This window comes from Oratosquilla oratoria, chromosome 12, assembly GCF_046742065.1.
Source record: "Oratosquilla oratoria isolate Oo_2021 chromosome 12, ASM4674206v1, whole genome shotgun sequence".
In the NCBI taxonomy this organism is placed as follows: domain Eukaryota; kingdom Metazoa; phylum Arthropoda; class Malacostraca; order Stomatopoda; family Squillidae; genus Oratosquilla; species Oratosquilla oratoria.
In genome coordinates this window covers 29628866-29645278 of record NC_134788.1, presented here as the reverse complement: position 1 = coordinate 29645278, position 16413 = coordinate 29628866, and the positions used below count along the sequence as shown (strand labels likewise).

Below are 16413 nucleotides of genomic sequence, written 5' to 3'. Positions count from 1 at the left end.
GTTGCTCAGTCTGCGCTGAGTAACCCTGCTGTCACGCTGTTCTCCATTTGCAGGTTACTCAACGTGGGTCTTGACGATGAGGCAGTGGTGATGGTGTTGCCGGTGGCCCTCAGACTCAAGCACGTACATACTGATTGAAACGCAATGGCAAAGGCCGACAAGACTGTGAGAATAAACACCGTGTGGGATCGAAACCTTTATTGGTACTACGTTTTGCTTGTTACAGCTTTTTCAAAATCTGTACTTGAAAAAGCTGTAACAAGCGAAACGTAGTACCAATAAAGGTTTCGATCTCACACGGTGTTTATTCTCACATACTTACATACTCCTGGAGCCCCATGGACACCTGGAGGAACACCTGATGCAAGATTCGTTGCAGCTCTCGCAACCCCCAGCAACAGGTACTTGCAGAATTGACGAATTCCTGCATTGTTGAAATTCTAGGGCTGTGCGGTGGCCCAGTGGATACCATGTCGAGCTCATGAGCAGGTGGTTGCGAGTTTGATTCCCATGACATGCTGTGCACTTCTTGCTTGCGTTGGTTCCCAACAGCCCTGCATGCATGCACGCACGCACGCACGCCAGGCGTGGAAGCGACCCAGGCATCATCCTAGAAAACCAGCAGCTTTGCCACAACTGACGGGGCTTTCCGCCCCTAAGAGTGGTTTCTCCTCGCTTGCCACCTTGTGGGGAAGTGGGATGATGGTGAGATTAAAGTCCGTCCTAAACGTCTGCGACCCAATGTGCTGTGATGATGCAATTGTTTCACTTTTAGGCTGCGTCTGCTGCACCGAGCGAGTCTGGGCTGGTTCTCGCCAAATGTTGTGAGTTGGAATAGGTAGAAATAGACTTTGTGTGTGCAGCATTCTAGATTCCCCCAAGAACACAAAAGGATTGCAAGGGCGGAGCATGCCGACAGGAGACCTTTTGGTCCATAACTAGGTCGGATGCAAAAAAAAAAAAAAAAAAAAAAATTATGATAAATAAGTAAAATATGATACATACATAGACCAAGGCTTTTTACCGCCATACAAGGGAGGTAGCCAAAAAGAATATGGCATAAAATAATTCCCAATTTTCTATCCCTAGATACATTCCATTCCCCTCCACCCTCCCTCCCATCTTAACACCTGGATGACGGGTCATCCCTGCACCTTGTTCACTGCCCTGGGTCAGAAGAAGTGTCACAAGACACAGCACATCCACAGCAAGGCAGCTTCATTAAATCGGCGACCCCCCTCTCTGTCCCCTCATGCAGAAAAGGAGAAGACGGGGAGAAATCCCCTCGGGCTGGGGTATTGGCTGCATGTTATTGCGGCAAAGTAGCATGCATTTGATACTTTAGGGTCTATATGGGGTGCCCCTACGGACCAGAGCCACGCATCATTTTGTCTGTGATAGAGGAAAACTCTGTTCATAGAGAAATGATGACACCTATACTAAGACTGTCCCTCCATTATGCTGTCCCCCAACCCCTTGTTACTGTCCTGTACAATTTCTCTGAATATTCATTTCCTTTTTCGCCTACCTACCCTGTGGTGGGGCCAAGAGAATACTGCCACCAAGTATTTCCACTTGAGACGTAAAAGGCGAGAAGAAGGGGACGGGGATTGGGACCAGGCATCCTTCTCCCTGTAGCCCCATAGGGGACATTCCTAAAAAAGTAAAGTAAAATATAACAATATAAATGATAATAAATGAAATAAGTGGATAGGTATAGTTAGATAATAAACAAACCGGTAAATACATATACCAAAGGCTTTTTCCCCCTTACAAGGGAGGTAGCCAAAAAACAAAGGCATAAAAACGATACCCACCCATTCCATCCCCAATACACTCCACTCCCCTCCACCCTCCTCCCTCTCTCTTACCTTGGCACCTCCTGGATGACGGGTCATCCCTGCTTCTTGCCCTAGGTCATAAATAGTGTCGCAAGACAGCACATCCACAGCAAGGCCGCTTCATTAAATCTGCGACCCCCCCCCTCGCCGTCACCTCATATAAATGATAAATAAAATAAATAAATGTATAGGTATAGTTAAATAATAAACAGGTAAATAGGAAATAATAATGAATTGACATACAACTGATAATAAACGTAAATCAAGCAAATAATAATAAGCAAAGAAGCAAATGATAACAAAACAATATAGTGTGTAACATTCGTAGAGGTTTAGCTCCTTGCATTTCGCCATTCAGTTTCTCTATATACAACACAAAGGTAATTTGACATTTGAAGATTGAAAAAACGAAAGATTGTTGTAACTGACGTCATTTCTACTCAAACGAACTCGCTCCACTTGAGGGGAATCGGCCAAGAGTCGCTCGGTGTAAACGCAGCCTAAAGGTCAAGACGATCAATTGATCAATCTGTTGCCCCTGGTCTCTCATGGAGATGTTTTTGTTGATGGAACCTTCAACACCAACCCATAACATTGTATCGCCCAAGTAACTGAGGACGCTTGCTAGTTGAGCAGGTTAGGGTTTCTACTTGCAGCGGGGGTTGAGGTGACGGCAGTTTGAACCCTCTGCCACTGGCGAGTTGGACCAAGGGAATGGTTCATTTAATTCCACGCTACAAAGTTCTCTGTAAGGGGCACCGTCGTAGCCTCCTGATAAGGGGAACTCACAACATTGAACAAATCACCAAGATTAGCAAGAGAAATGTGGAAGGCAGGGGTGGAGGGAGTGAACATGAGGGGGTGACCAAGGATGAGATGAGCGGATGGGGTAAAAGGAGTGTTGCGTACGAGGGGAATGTCTGTGGAGGAAGGAAAGGAGAAGGCAGGGGATAGGCATGAGTGGAGAATGCATGTGTATGGATGATGCTGTGATGCATGGGAGGGAGGGAATGGGTGGGGTGGGGGTAGGGGTTTTAAGGAGTATGTGCAATTGATCTTTTGATGCAGCCTGAAGGGATTTCTCCCCGTCTTCTGTTTCTGCATGAGGCTGCCTCTGACCCAGGGAGGGCAGTGGACAGGATGCAGGTGATAACCTGTCATCCAGGAGGAGCCAAGATAAGAGGGTGGAGGGGAGTGGAGTATGTAGGGGATGGAATGGGTGGGAGTGGTTTCTGTAAGGGGGGAAAAAGCCTTTGGTATATGGTATGTATGTACAAAGTGATTTCTTCTCTTGTTCTGCAGGAGGGGACAGAGAGGGGGTTCACTGATTAAATGAAGCAGCCTTGCTGTGGATGTCCTGTGTCTTGCTGCATTGCTTCTGACCCCCCAGGGCAATGGGCGAGATGCAGGGATGACCCATCATCCAGGAGGAGCCAAAATAAGAGGGAGGGGTGGTGAATGGGAGTGGATTATGTAGAGAAGAAATGGGTGGGAGTGGATTTACGTTTTTGACTTTGGCTACCTCCCTTGTAAAGGAGGAAAAAGCCCTTGGTATTTGTATGTGTAACTACCATACTACTGACTGAACATAAAACACCCTAACGGCAACATACAACACCTGTACTACACAAACCCATGTTCATGCAGATCACTAGACAAGCTCTTCGAGACAGACCACCAAACTCTCTACTTTGACACTCTTAAGGTATCAGGTCCATAGAAAGATCCTCTCCTGGTGTTTTTGAGCCTGAGTTAGCAGCAGCCTCCTGCTGGATGTTTCACTGGCTGCTGCTGGTGTTCTTCTATCTATTTACTTGTTTTTATTATTTTAGTTATATCATTATTTATTTGTTTATTTATTATTATACAATTTTTTTTACTTGTATGTTTTTATTTCATTATTTTATTCATTTACTTGTGTATTTTATTTGTATCTATTTATCATATTTTATTTTACTTTTTTCTGATTCAGTCGATCAATTGCTTTGACTCTTTCTTGCTGGAGACCTGCAGCTGTGAAGAATCTGGCTACAGGTCCTGGATGGCCCCGCCGTAGGTCACTCACTGAAGAGATTTTGTGGAATTGTATGAAGTTTGTGTAATAATGCAGAATAATACAGTAACGTATGATCCGACTTTTGTGTGGCTTCAGAATAAAAGTACCCAACTTCACTCTGATTGGATCCACGTGACGCAAGTCCAAGATGTCGTTATCTGAACATGTTTGTGTGTGAACGGATAAGACGAACTTTGCACCGTCAGAGGAGTCAGAGCTGCACCCTGAACGAAGTGTCCACACACGACCTACTCCTGCACCATACGAGCCAACACCAGGACAGACAAAGCCACGCAGACAGGACCTTGTACCTCCGCCACGACCGACCGCCTCCTCGGACGTGTCTGTCAGCCAGGGGTAAGATGGAGGAACACCTCCTACAGGACGATCAGGACACATGAAAGAGGAGGAAGAGCAAAAACTCAGAGCGTTGGAGGAGTGTGTCGCTGTCATGAATTCCAAGGTGAGGAGGAGGAGAGAGGAGAGGAAGCAGGTGAGAAGGGTAGAAATATAACGTGTCGCTCTCATGAATTCTAAGGTTAGGAGGAGGCGAGAAGAGAGGAAGCAAGCGAGAAGGGTAGAATTATAGAAAAAAAGAAAAAGAAAAAAAGAAGTAAATGAATAATAAAAAAAGGGTGGGGGTGGGCAGGGGCAGATAAGGAGGTGATTGTGATTGGGTGTCTATCACATATTGTAGAAGATTTTGAGAAATGAGGCAGATTGTCTTCTCCCTCCATCTCTCCATATATGGAAGGGTTTTCAAGTCCAGTGATTTACGTACATTTTGCCCTTGAATTTTCTCTCTCTCTTTTTTTTTTTGTTTTTTTTTCCCTCATTTCTCTGTTGTACTCTCATGATGGCTCTTTGTGGGTGAGGGAAGGGACATCATCCCACCCTCCTACCCTGTACTGCCCAGGTAGGTCTTGTAGTGCAGCAAGACGTAGCACATCCACAGTAGGGCCACTTAATCACTTAATTATGGAGATAGTCGGGGACAGGAATGAGCCTTCATCCACGAGGAGGAGGAGGATGCTGAGGTGGCAGGAGGAGGATTAGATAAGTTTTAATGACATAGCATTCCTAAACTATGGGAATGTCAACTTGTCTTGCCAGAAGGTGTGCATAGAAAGGGGTTACCATGATATGGCCAGGAGAGTAGGAGTTCCATCATTTGTAGAAAAGCATAAGAGGTCCAGTGTGATCATTGCATGAGGGAGGGGAGCTGGGGGGGGGGGGAGAAGGTGGTCGTGGTGTTGGGTTGCAGGAGGAATTTGAGCGATTGCTCTCATGACAGAGCAGCGAGGATAAACGCCATCAGGATGGAAGCACAGCTTCTTGCTGCATTCCCAGTTAATACTTTACAATAGAAACTTTGTGTGAAACACATTTATTTGAAAAACAAAGTACACATGTATACCAAGGGCTATTTCCCCATTATGAGAGATGTAGCCAAAGTCGCAGACATAAATCCACTCCTGCCCATTTCATCCCCACATACTCCACTCCCATTCACCACCCCTCCCTCCCTCTTTTCATGGCTCCTCCTGGATGACGGGTCATCCCTGCATCTCGCCCATTGTGCCCTGGGGGGTCAGAAGCAATGCAACAAGACACAGCACATCCACAGCAAAGCTACTTCATTTAAATGGTGACCCCTCCCCCTCTCCATCCCATCATGCAGAAAAAGAGAAGACATGGAGAAATCCCTTCAGGCTGCATCAAAATATCATTCACACGTACAACCTAGCCCCCACCCACCCCTGTCCCCCACCCACTCCCTTTCATTCATCACAGCATCATCCATACACAACCCATCTCCACCCACCCCTATCTTCTGTCTTCTCCCTTCCTTCCTCAACAGACATTCCCCTCTTTCCCAACGCCCCTTTTACCCCATCTATCCATCTCATCTTTGGTCACCCCCTTATGTTCACTCCTTCCATCTCTGCCTTCCACACCTCTTTTACTAATCTTTCTTCACTCATTCTTTCCATGTGTCCAAACCATCCCAATACGCTTTCATCCACCCTATCTCCCAACTTCCTTTCCACCCCCACTCACCTCCTCACCTCCTCGTTTCTCACTATCCAGCCTAGAAACCCCTACCATGCTCCTCAGGCATTTCATCTCAAACACATTTAAAGTCTTCCTCTCTTATGTTCCATCTCTCTGCCCCATACAGTGCTGTTGGCACAATCATGCCTTCATACAATCTCCTCTTAGCATCCATTGCCAAATGTCTATTTCTCGTTACACTTTTTAATCCTCCAAAGCATTTACTTGCTTCTTGCAATATACATTCACCTCCACTTCCATCCAGCCTCTCTTCCTTGATACTCAGAAAAACAAAGTAATGTAATTTAAGAAAGGGGGGGAGGGAGGGGCAAAAATTTCTTGACGGGCAGCATAAAACACCTTTGGCACGCACACATGCATGCATGTGACCCACAGGCCATAGATTGCCCTTCCCTCCCTTGCGGTGTGGCAAGGAACAAGGATGAGACTCTGAGATGGGAGTGGCATTAAATGGATTTCAGTTTTGACTCGGCTACTTCTTTATAATGGATGAAGGACTTTTGTTATTTGTATATAATTGCATAGCTTCCCTTTGACAAAAGCAGATTTATGCTCTTTGACACTCCAAAATGATCCTCTTTTTTCTTTATTTCAGGTGCACATCAGGAGTGTCCTGGAGAAAATGGTGCACAATTTGCCAAGATAGTTGCTGCAACAGTTTTGGCCGGAGAACTAACTGTCTCTGATGGCAGCACTGGCGGCAGGGCACCTCCTCCTCGTCAAGAGCCATCTCATTCACCACAACCGTGCTGCCAAAGCCGCCGCCGCCGCCTCAGCTCCTGCTCCTTGTGCCACAGTCACGCTCCCCACCACCACAGACACGCCAACCACCACAGTCACATCAGTATTGCCTGCGACAGCCACGTCTACACTTACTGAGAAGTTGACCATATTCAGCAGCACAGATGCACCATCCACCACAAGCACACTTCCTCTCACAGCCACACTCCCCATCACAGTAACAGACCACCACCCTACATCGGGCACCACTGCAAGTACGCTTCCCGCTACCCCGTCCCCACCCCCTGCAGCAGCAGCAGCAGCAGCAGCAGCAGCACCGACTCTCATATCTGTTCCCAGAGACTACGACGACCACATCCTGCACGGATACAAACATTCCTACGGACACAAGTTCTCCCCCGGACGCGTCGCCGGGAACTAGAACTCCCGTCGCAGTGTCTTCTTCCAAGAGAGAGAAGGGGCCCTTGCAGGTCAACCAAAAAGAACCTTCAGAATCTGAAAGCAGGCTTCAGGCTTCAGTGTCGTTCGCTCAGCACTGTATCCTCCCCTTCTGCAGCAACCGCAGTCACTCCCAATGTTTCTGCAACCTCTGCACATGAACCAAAGTAAGCCCAGAAGCAGCAGCATTACATTGTTGTCGTGTAGAGTCATCAGCACAGTAACATGTGCAACAATATGTGCATTCCTTACTGTTGAAACTTTTAACTAAACATTGGATTGCTTGGTCAATTCGTGTTTGGATCAGTGTGTATGACACAAATTTATGCCCTCGTCAATTGATTTTACGGTCACAAATGCCTGACTGTATATTACAAGAGTTTATGTATATATTTGCACCTGTGTATGTATATGTATGATCAGTAAGTTGGATAAGTTGATTATCCAGTGCAACAGATAAGGGTAATGTACAGGAATTGCATAAGAATGTGTGAGAGATCGTGGTATTTTGCTTTCGGCGTAGCTAATGTGTCGTGAGGATTTAATGTCTTCCCAGGAAATGCAAAGCAGACAAGAGTAGGACATAGATCAACAAGTAACGAGTCAGATGACAGTGGGATTTAATGAACCAGACCCTTGGTCCAATTCGCCGGTGGCGGCAGGGTTCGAACCTCCGTCACCCCGACCTCTGCCACGACTAGAGATGTTCTAACCCACTCGCCCAGATGAGGATCTGTCTGACACCCGACACATCCTCTCCTAGCAAGAGGACGATTTAGAATCTGAATTGAAAAAAAAAAGACTCCCAAAAAGTCAAAGCATGCGAGTGAGGTGAGTGGGCATATATACGAAAAAGGATGCCACAGGTGGTGATTAAATTCAAGCTGACAACAGACAAGGATCACTTTGTTTTTGTTCCTGCAGTTTTGACTGGACTTGAGCCAAATGACAGCACGTCGACGTTGAGCAATCGTGCCTCCTATGCTTTGAAGTACAGTACCTTGCAGAGGCCTAGTGCTGCTGCTGCTGCTGCTGGTCGGCAAATACCGCTAATTTCAGTACCACATTTACCAATAAAAAACAATGCCGTTACAGGGATTACCGGTACTTTACCCTCCTCTCTCCCTCTTCTCCCCTCCCCCTCTCTCCTTTCCTCTCCCCCTCTCTCCTCTCCCCTCCCCCTCTCTCCCACCTTTCCCCTCCCCCTCTCTCCCTCCTCTCCCCTCCCCCTCTCTCCCTCCTCTCCCCTCCATCTCTCTCCCTCCTCTCCCCTCCATCTCTCTCCCCTCTATCTCTCTCCCTCCTCTCCCCTCCCCCTCTCTCTCTTCTCCTCACCCCCTATCCCCCCTCTCTTCTCTCTCCTCTCTCCCACTCTCTCTTTCTCCTCTCCTCTCTCTCCCACTTTCCTCTCTCTTCTCTCCTCTTTACGCTCTCCCTCTTCTCTTCTGTCTTCCCCCCTCTCATCTCTCTCCGACCTCTCCCCCTCTCTGACCTCTCCCCTTCTCTCCTCTCCGACCTCTCCCCTTCTCTCCTCTCCGACCTCTCTCTTCTCCCCCCTCTCTCCTCTCTTTCCTCCTCCTGTCCTCTCCCCTTTCTCCCCCCTCTCTTCTCTTTCCTCCTCTCCTCTGTCCCCCTCTCTCCTCTCTCCCCATCTCTCTCCTTCCCCCCTCTCCCTCTCTTCTCTCTCCTTTTTCTTCCCCCATGTCTCTTCTCTCCCCCTCTCTCCCTTCTCCCCCTCTCTCCTTTCTCCACCTCTCTCCTTTCTCCTCACTACTCTCTTCTCTCTTCCCCGCCTCATCTCCCCCTCTCTCCTCTCTCCCCATCTCTCTTTCCTCCCCTCTCCCTCTTCTCTCCTTTCTCCCTTCTCCCACTCCTCTCCTCTCTCCTTTCTCCCCCTTCTCTCCTTTCTCCTCACTACTCTCTTCTCTCCCTATTCTCTCTCCCCCTCTCCCCCGTCTTCTCTCATTTCTCTTCCCCATCTCTCTTTCCTCCCCCTCTCCCTCTTCTCTCCCTCCTCTCCTCTCTCCCCCTTTCCTCTCTCTCCTCTCCCCCTTTCTCTCCTCTCTCCCCCCTTTCTCTCCTCTCTCCCCCCTTCTCCCCACTCTTCTCTTCCTCCCCTCTCTTCTCTCTCCCCCCTATTTTCTCTCTCGTTTCTCCTCTCCCCTCTCCCCCCTCTCTTTCATCCCCCTCTCCCTGTCCTCTCCTCTCTCTCCCCTCCCCCTCTCCACCTTCTTTCCCCTCCCCTCTCCCCTCCCCCTCTCGCCCTCCTTTCCCCTCCCCTCCCCCTCTCTCCCCTTCTCCCCCTCTCCTCACCCCCTATCTCCTCTCTCTCCTTTCTCCTCACTACTCTGTTCTCTCCCCATCTCTTTCCTCACCTCTCCCTTCTCCCCCTTCTCTCCTTTCTCCTCACTACTCTCTTCTCCCCCCTCTTTTCTCTCCTCTCTCCCCATCTCCTCTCCCTCTTCTCTCTCCCCCTCCCCTGTCTTCTCTCTCCCCCTCTCCTTTCTCCTCTCTCTCTCCCCCTTTCCTCTCTACTCTTTCCCCCCTCTTCTGTCTCCCTTCTCTTCTCTCTCCCCCCTCTTTTCTCTCTCCCTCTCTCGTTTCTCCTCTCCTGTCTCCCCTACTCTTCCGTCTCCCCCTCTCTTTCATCCCCCTCTCTCCCTCCTTTCCCCTCCCCCTCTCTCCCTCCTCTCCCCTCCCCCTATCTCCCTCCTCTCCCCTCCCCCTATCTCCCTCCTCTCCCCTCCCCCTCTCTCCCTCCTCTCCCCTCCCCCTCCTCTCCCCTCCCCCTCTCTCCCTCCTTTCCTCCCTCTCTCCTCTCCCCCTCACCCCTCTCCTCTTTCCCCCATCTTTCATTATCTCTTCTGTCCCCTGTCTCTCCTCTCGCCGTCTCTCCCCTCTCTCCAATCATTATCTCTTCTCTCCCCCCTTTATCTCCTCTCTCCCTCCCCTGACCCTCTCCCTATCCCTCCCTCTCCCCCACCCCCTCAATCTCCTCTCCATTTCAGGTTCTGTGGGATTGGGGCTGGGGCGGAGAACTCCAAGAACTCTTTGGAGTCAACAGAATGTGGCAAGTGGCCCTTGGTGGTAAATGGAGACCTTACAGTACACAAGAGATGTGAGGGATGACTCGTCATCCAGAAGGAGCCAAGATAAGAGGGAGGGAGGGAGGTGGGGTGGATGGGAGTGGAGTATGTGGGGATGGAATAGGCGGGAGTGGTTTCTGTGCTTTTGTATTTTGGCTATCTCCCTTGTGAGGGGGAAAAAGCCTTTAGTATGTGTTTGTATGTACCTTTTACGTTAACTGTGATAAAAAAAAAAAAAAATCAGCCATCATATTTCCATGAGCAGCATATTAAAGGTCAAAGAGCCACGGTTTGGCCACCCCTGGTATATAGAGACCTAATGGCAATATCTAAAATCTCCCTCAGGTGGTGTCACGTGATTTCTTTTGTGGTGTGGTGGTCGCACGCCGTCGGCCATGCACGTACTTTCACCCCCCCCCTTACACAGCTGCGTCCAAGTTGACCCACAGTAGGTCAGAACTTGGTTAATCCCTTGCACTTAGGTCAAGACCTGGGGACGTTAGCGTCGCGGCACATATTGCCAGGTTGTTAGGTTTTATTATTCTATCTTTTAAACCTGTTTATATGATTATTTGATTAGTCCATTAGCATGTAGTTCTCAACTTCATTCTCAGTGCTCAGTTTACACTAGCTCTCTTAATCAGTTTTACTCACTCTTTAACTCTTGCACTTTGAATTTTTGATGATTCGATCCAGTTACTGTTATTTAGTCAATGCAGGTATTGAATTAATCTAAATCCTTCTTGTAAGACTTGTATACATTAATTGCATTTCAAAACTGCCTCCAAATATTCTGATTCTTTCCAGTTCCCACCATACCACAAATTCCTAACCTCCTCATTCTCCATTAAGTCATTTACACCTGAATTCATTCATAAATGCATTTCCTATAACTATAGTACAGTAGGTACACATACAAATATTAAAACATAAATCCTGTTTGATTTTTATTTCTTTGATAGGTACAGTATATCACTGTGCTAAGTTATTATTATTATTATTTTTTTTTTTTTCAAGTATCAAAGACACAAATAAATTCCATTTCATTTCTTATACTTGGAATACCAAACAGTTGTTGATTTGTTTCATTTCCTCACTTGCTTTTGTCACTCACACTCAGTAGTGTGTGAAGAGAATAAGAGATGAGATGTGAGTCCAGTTAATATTATTACATGTAAGTTATATCACAGATTAAAAGTGGTGTTAATGTAATGTATTGACATTGAGAGTCTGGCTAGCTGGAGCAGGTTATTAGCTTTCAGAAAATCCTCAAATTGACAACGTAATGAAAGTTATAGACCCCACACTTATTTTCAGTGCAAATCAGGTAAAAATTGGCAACTTCTTAAACTGAAAAAATTATGGCAAAATATATGCATGCAGTGATGTACATGTAGTCAGCGCGTTGATTGGGCAGCTAGCTACAAGCAACCAATGAACTTCCCTGCATATAGGTACCATGCAATTCGCAACTAGCGACATTATGTAGCACGAGTCGTGTAGAGTCTAGTCAACATGTACTAGTATACGCGCGCATGCAGCTGATACGAAGCTAGGCTAGGTAAGCCATTGAACTCTAGCAGCTATACCGCATTCACATACGTACGTACATCAACAAATTAAAGTTGATTGATGTGTTGCGGTTATGGTATCGATTGATAATGCAGTGATTGATCACAGGCAAGTTGTGTTCGCTCTGATCCTTTCATCAGTGGTGATGGGATTCAAGGATTGCCAAATGATGGATAATGCATGAAAAACGTTTAATCTTGCTGCGGGAGCAATTTTTTTTTGTGGGGTATCACTCCCACTATTGGATTGGATTTGCGAGAGCGACATTGGAATTTTCCCAAGCGAAATTGCACATTGCTCCTGTGTATTTTTTTTGCTGGTGCCAACAGCACTGTATGGGGCAGAAACATGGAACATAAAAGAGGAAGAGAGGAGTTTGAATGTGTTTGAAATGAAATGTCGAAGTAGTATGATGGGGGTTACTAGGCTAGATAGAGTGAGAAATGAGGAGGTGAGGAGGAGAACAGGGGTGGAAAGGGAGTTGGGAGATAGGGTTGATGAAAGAGTATTAGGATGGTTTGGACACATGGAAAGAATGAGTGAAGAAAGACTAGTAAAAGAGGTATGGAAGGTTTTGGAGTGAATATGAGGGGACGTCCTAGGATGAGATGGATGGATGGGGTGAAGGGGGCTTTGGGGAAGAGGGGAATGTCTGTTGAGGAAGGACGGGAGAGGACAGAAGACAAGGGTGAATGGAGAATGGTTGTATATGGATGATGTGATGCATGAGGTGGAATGGGTGGGGGGATGGAGGGTAAGGTAGTATGTGTAAGCAAAATTTGACGCAGCCCGAAGGGGTTTCTCCCCATCTTCTCCTTTTATGCATGGGGGATGGAGAGGGGTTCACCGATTTAATGAAGCGGCCTTGCTGTGGATATGCTGTGCCTCTGACCCAGGGCATTGGACAAGATGCAGGAATGACCCGTCATCCAGGAGGTGCTAAGATAGGAGGGGAGTGGAGAGTATTTAGGGATGGAATGGGTGGGAATGATTTTATGCCTTTTTCTTTTTGGCCACCTCCCTTGTAAGGGGGTAAAATGTCTTGGTATATGTATGTACAGTATGTATGTACTGACCCACTGGCATTCCAAGGCAGTCTGAAGGTTGTGTTACATGTAGGGCCTGACAATAATACATTGTATTCACCTCATTGCAAGACAACGGTCTGGCCACCCGACCAGTCGAATTTGAATCGTGGAAAGAGGATATGAAGTTATCTGTTCAAGCCCACAGTTGGGCATTCCTGACAAATTACAGTTGGATGACATTGACTTGGTCGGATATATATTTGTGGTAATATAGTATCCAATTTATTTTAAGCCTTTCAAATGCTTTTTATTTTAAGGGAACTACGAGGCATATCGGAAAAAGCTCTCTAGAGCCGAAATGACATCACACCTTGCTTCTACAGCTGATGAGGAGAATGACATCCTCCCTGCCAAAAAGGAAGCGAAGGTAACTAGGCAACTGATCATATCCATATGATAGCATTTATTAAAACCAAATTCTTGAAGTGCATGTGATCGAATAAACTGCTCAGTGTCAACTGCCTGACAAGAGTGATGCAGGATTTGTGCTGTATTTTACCTGGACCAGTATAGTTTTCTATACATCGAGACTATGGCATGCTGATGTGGGCTATAAATCATACGCTTTTAAAATACAATGTTTCTGGTGGAATCTAAATATAGTATAAAATTGTATGTATTTACATTTAACTAAATTTATACTCGCAACCGACATGCCCTCCTACAATACAAGAGATTTAAGAGTGCTCCGATGCAGGATATCACTTTGCTGTCCTTCCGTCAAGTTCACGTGCCATGCACAAGTATTTTGATTAGCCCATTGTTATTGACACTACTTGTACAAGTAGGCTAATGTATATACTACTATGCATGTATGTACTTGATATCTGAACAATTTGCTGCCTACTGCTGCACAGTTCATCTTACTGGTTGTAATTAATTGATCCTTTAATAGACCTGCTTGCTATCTAACAAGTAGCAAAAGTGAAGAAGAGGATGATAATGTACATGCCGTTAAAAAAAAAAAGAAAAAAAAAGTTGCCACCACCACCAAGCCCTCCTCCAAATCCTTGAAGAACATCGAAGACACCAGTGCTTTTGCTACCAACACCGCCACATAGAGTATCTCCCAGTCTTGAAATCACAAGTACCAGTCATGCCAGTCCTGAAGGTGGGTGCACACCTTCCAAAGGTGCCACAAATCTCTACTCCACGCAGTTCCTGGTGCACGATACAATCTTCAGAAGTGGGAGAGAAGCCAGTGTTCCTGCACCAGTTGCTTGCACTGCTAAGTGTGTTTGTGTATGGTTTACATTCACTGTGATATCCAGCCTTATCCTGTGGCTCGCTTCCAGTACACCCCATAATGGCTCGGAAAGCATGTTTAGAACCTAAAACAGCTACATTGGTAATGAAAACATGAAGAGAAAGCATTTTGTTCATTTATTTTATTCTACATAATAGTATAGTACCCATAACATTATTATTTTCCTCTATCTTTTCAAGCAGAACTCCCTCAGGATTAAGGCTAAGGCTTCAAACTCCCCTTTTTTTCTATCTTTTCAAGCAGAACTCCCTCAGGATTAAGGCTAAGGCCTCAAACTCCCCTTTTTTTTCCCAAACAGGTTCCTGGTTTTGCAGGTAGAAATTGTCTATTGGCTAACTAGCTGTCAGTGGACATACTGTTTCTATTGAAATAATTCCATAGGAAAAAAAATTTCAGGCTGATCAGACATATGTTATAATAGTTTATTAATTTTATTTACATGCAGCTGCAGAACGCCAAATAATCCTACTCTTAGAAATGGTGAATGTACGGGCCCTGAAGAACACACAATTGCTATATGCAATTCAGCGGTCTGGTGACAGGCAAGCTTCAAGTGAAGAAGATACAGAAGAGCTTGGGGGTGAATTTGCCCTTGACATCCCTTCCTCAAATTGTAGATCTGGAAGAGAGGCTGAAAGACGAGGCCTTCAAGCGAAATCTAGTGAGTGAGCTTTGCTGAAATTCTTACTTGTGCAATTGCATGACCAGAGATGCAAGCTTTTATCAAACACACATTTAATTGTAGAGGATGTCTACATTTCCACATCCCAAATTAGTTTTGTTAAGTACCTGTCAAGGTGTCAGACAGAGTTTGTTTCATGCCTGTCAAATGGTTTTTCTCTCATCTCTGACATGCAATGGCTGACTGTTGTAAAAATTGCAGTGTACATGCCAACATGTACAAAGTTAATAAAACACCAGGGCCTGACGGTTGGCATCCAAGAATCTTAAAGGAAATGAAAAATGAGATTGTTGTTCCATTAGAAATTATTTTCAAGAAATCCATCATATCCGGAGATGTCCCAAGAGATTGGAAGCTAGCTAACGTTACTCCCATATTCAAAAAAGGTGACAAAAAGAAACCAAATAACTATTGGCCTATAAGTTTGACTTCAATCTTAGGAGAAATAATACCTGCATTGACTAAATAACAGTAACTGGATCGAATCATCAAAAATTCAAAGTGCAAGAGTTAAAGAGTGAGTGAAACTGATTAAGAGAGCTAGTGTAAACTGAGCACTGAGAATGAAGTTGAGAACTACATGCTAATGGACTAATCAAATAATCATATAAACAGGTTTAAAAGATAGAATAATAAAACCTAACAACCTGGCAATATGTGCCGCGACGCTAACGTCCCCAGGTCTTGACCTAAGTGCAAGGGATTAACCAAGTTCTGACCTACTGTGGGTCAACTTGGACGCAGCTGTGTAAGGGGGGGGGTGAAAGTACGTGCATGGCCGACGGCGTGCGACCACCACACCACAAAAGAAATCACGTGACACTTTAAGATACGTGACACCACCTGAGGGAGATTTTAGATATTGCCATTAGGTCTCTATATACCAGGGGTGGCCCAACCGTGGCTCTTTGACCTTTAATATGCTCCTCATGGAAATATGATGGCCGATTTTTTTTTTTTTTATCACAGTTAACGTAAAAGGTACATACAAACATATACTAAAGGCTTTTTCCCCCTCACAAGGGAGGTAGCCAAAATACAAAGGCACAGAAACCACTCCCGCCTATTCCATCCCCACATACTCCACTCCCATCCACCCCACCTCCCTCCCTCCCTCTTATCTTGGCTCCTCCTGGATGACGAGTCATCCCTCACATCTCTTGTGTACTGTAAGGTCTCCATTTACCACCAAGGGCCACTTGCCACATTCTGTTGACTCCAAAGAGTTCTTGGAGTTCTCCGCCCCAGCCCCAATCCCACAGAACCTGAAATGGAGAGGAACCTGTACATTCAAACTGTTGTTGGAGTCTCCAAACCATTCTTGGAGTCTCTGCCCCAGCCCCCATCCCACAGAACCTGAAATGGAAAGGAACCTGGACATGCAAACTCCAAACCGTTCTTGGAGTCTCCGCCCCAGCCCCAATCCCACCCCCACACAACCTGAAATGGAGAGGAACCTCCGTGTGCACAATAGGCAGTGCAGGGCTCCTCCAAAGTGCCGTCAATAAATACCTGGAGAGAGAGAGAGAAAGAGAAGGTCATTTTTCCTTTCTTAGGCCAGGAAAG

At 46.2% G+C, this 16413-nt stretch overlaps 1 protein-coding gene across 3 annotated transcripts; it reads left to right on the top strand.

Annotated features, from left to right (window-relative positions):
- The first annotated feature begins 315 nt into the window (after nucleotides 1-315).
- LOC143030647 (uncharacterized) lies at nucleotides 316-14769 on the top strand. 3 transcript variants are annotated; one of them, XR_012966921.1, is made up of 3 exons: nucleotides 316-401; nucleotides 6569-7319; nucleotides 14611-14769. XR_012966921.1 is itself a non-coding variant. In XM_076193821.1 (2 exons), the coding sequence occupies exon 2, from the start codon at nucleotides 6659-6661 to the stop codon at nucleotides 7133-7135; it is 477 nt and encodes a 158-aa protein (XP_076049936.1). In that variant the 5' UTR covers nucleotides 316-401; nucleotides 6569-6658; the 3' UTR covers nucleotides 7136-8260. The 3 variants fall into 3 exon arrangements, 1 of the variants encoding a protein (XP_076049936.1); XR_012966922.1 differs by lacking the exon at nucleotides 14611-14769 and adding an exon at nucleotides 7709-8260; XM_076193821.1 differs by lacking the exon at nucleotides 14611-14769 and having other exon boundaries at nucleotides 6569-8260.
- The last annotated feature ends 1644 nt before the right edge of the window (nucleotides 14770-16413 follow it).

What these genes read in the sequence shown, in the direction of transcription:
- LOC143030647 (XM_076193821.1), top strand. Translation starts at nt 6,659, where the DNA reads ATGGCAGCACTGGCGGCAGGGCACCTCCTCCTCGTCAAGAGCCATCTC.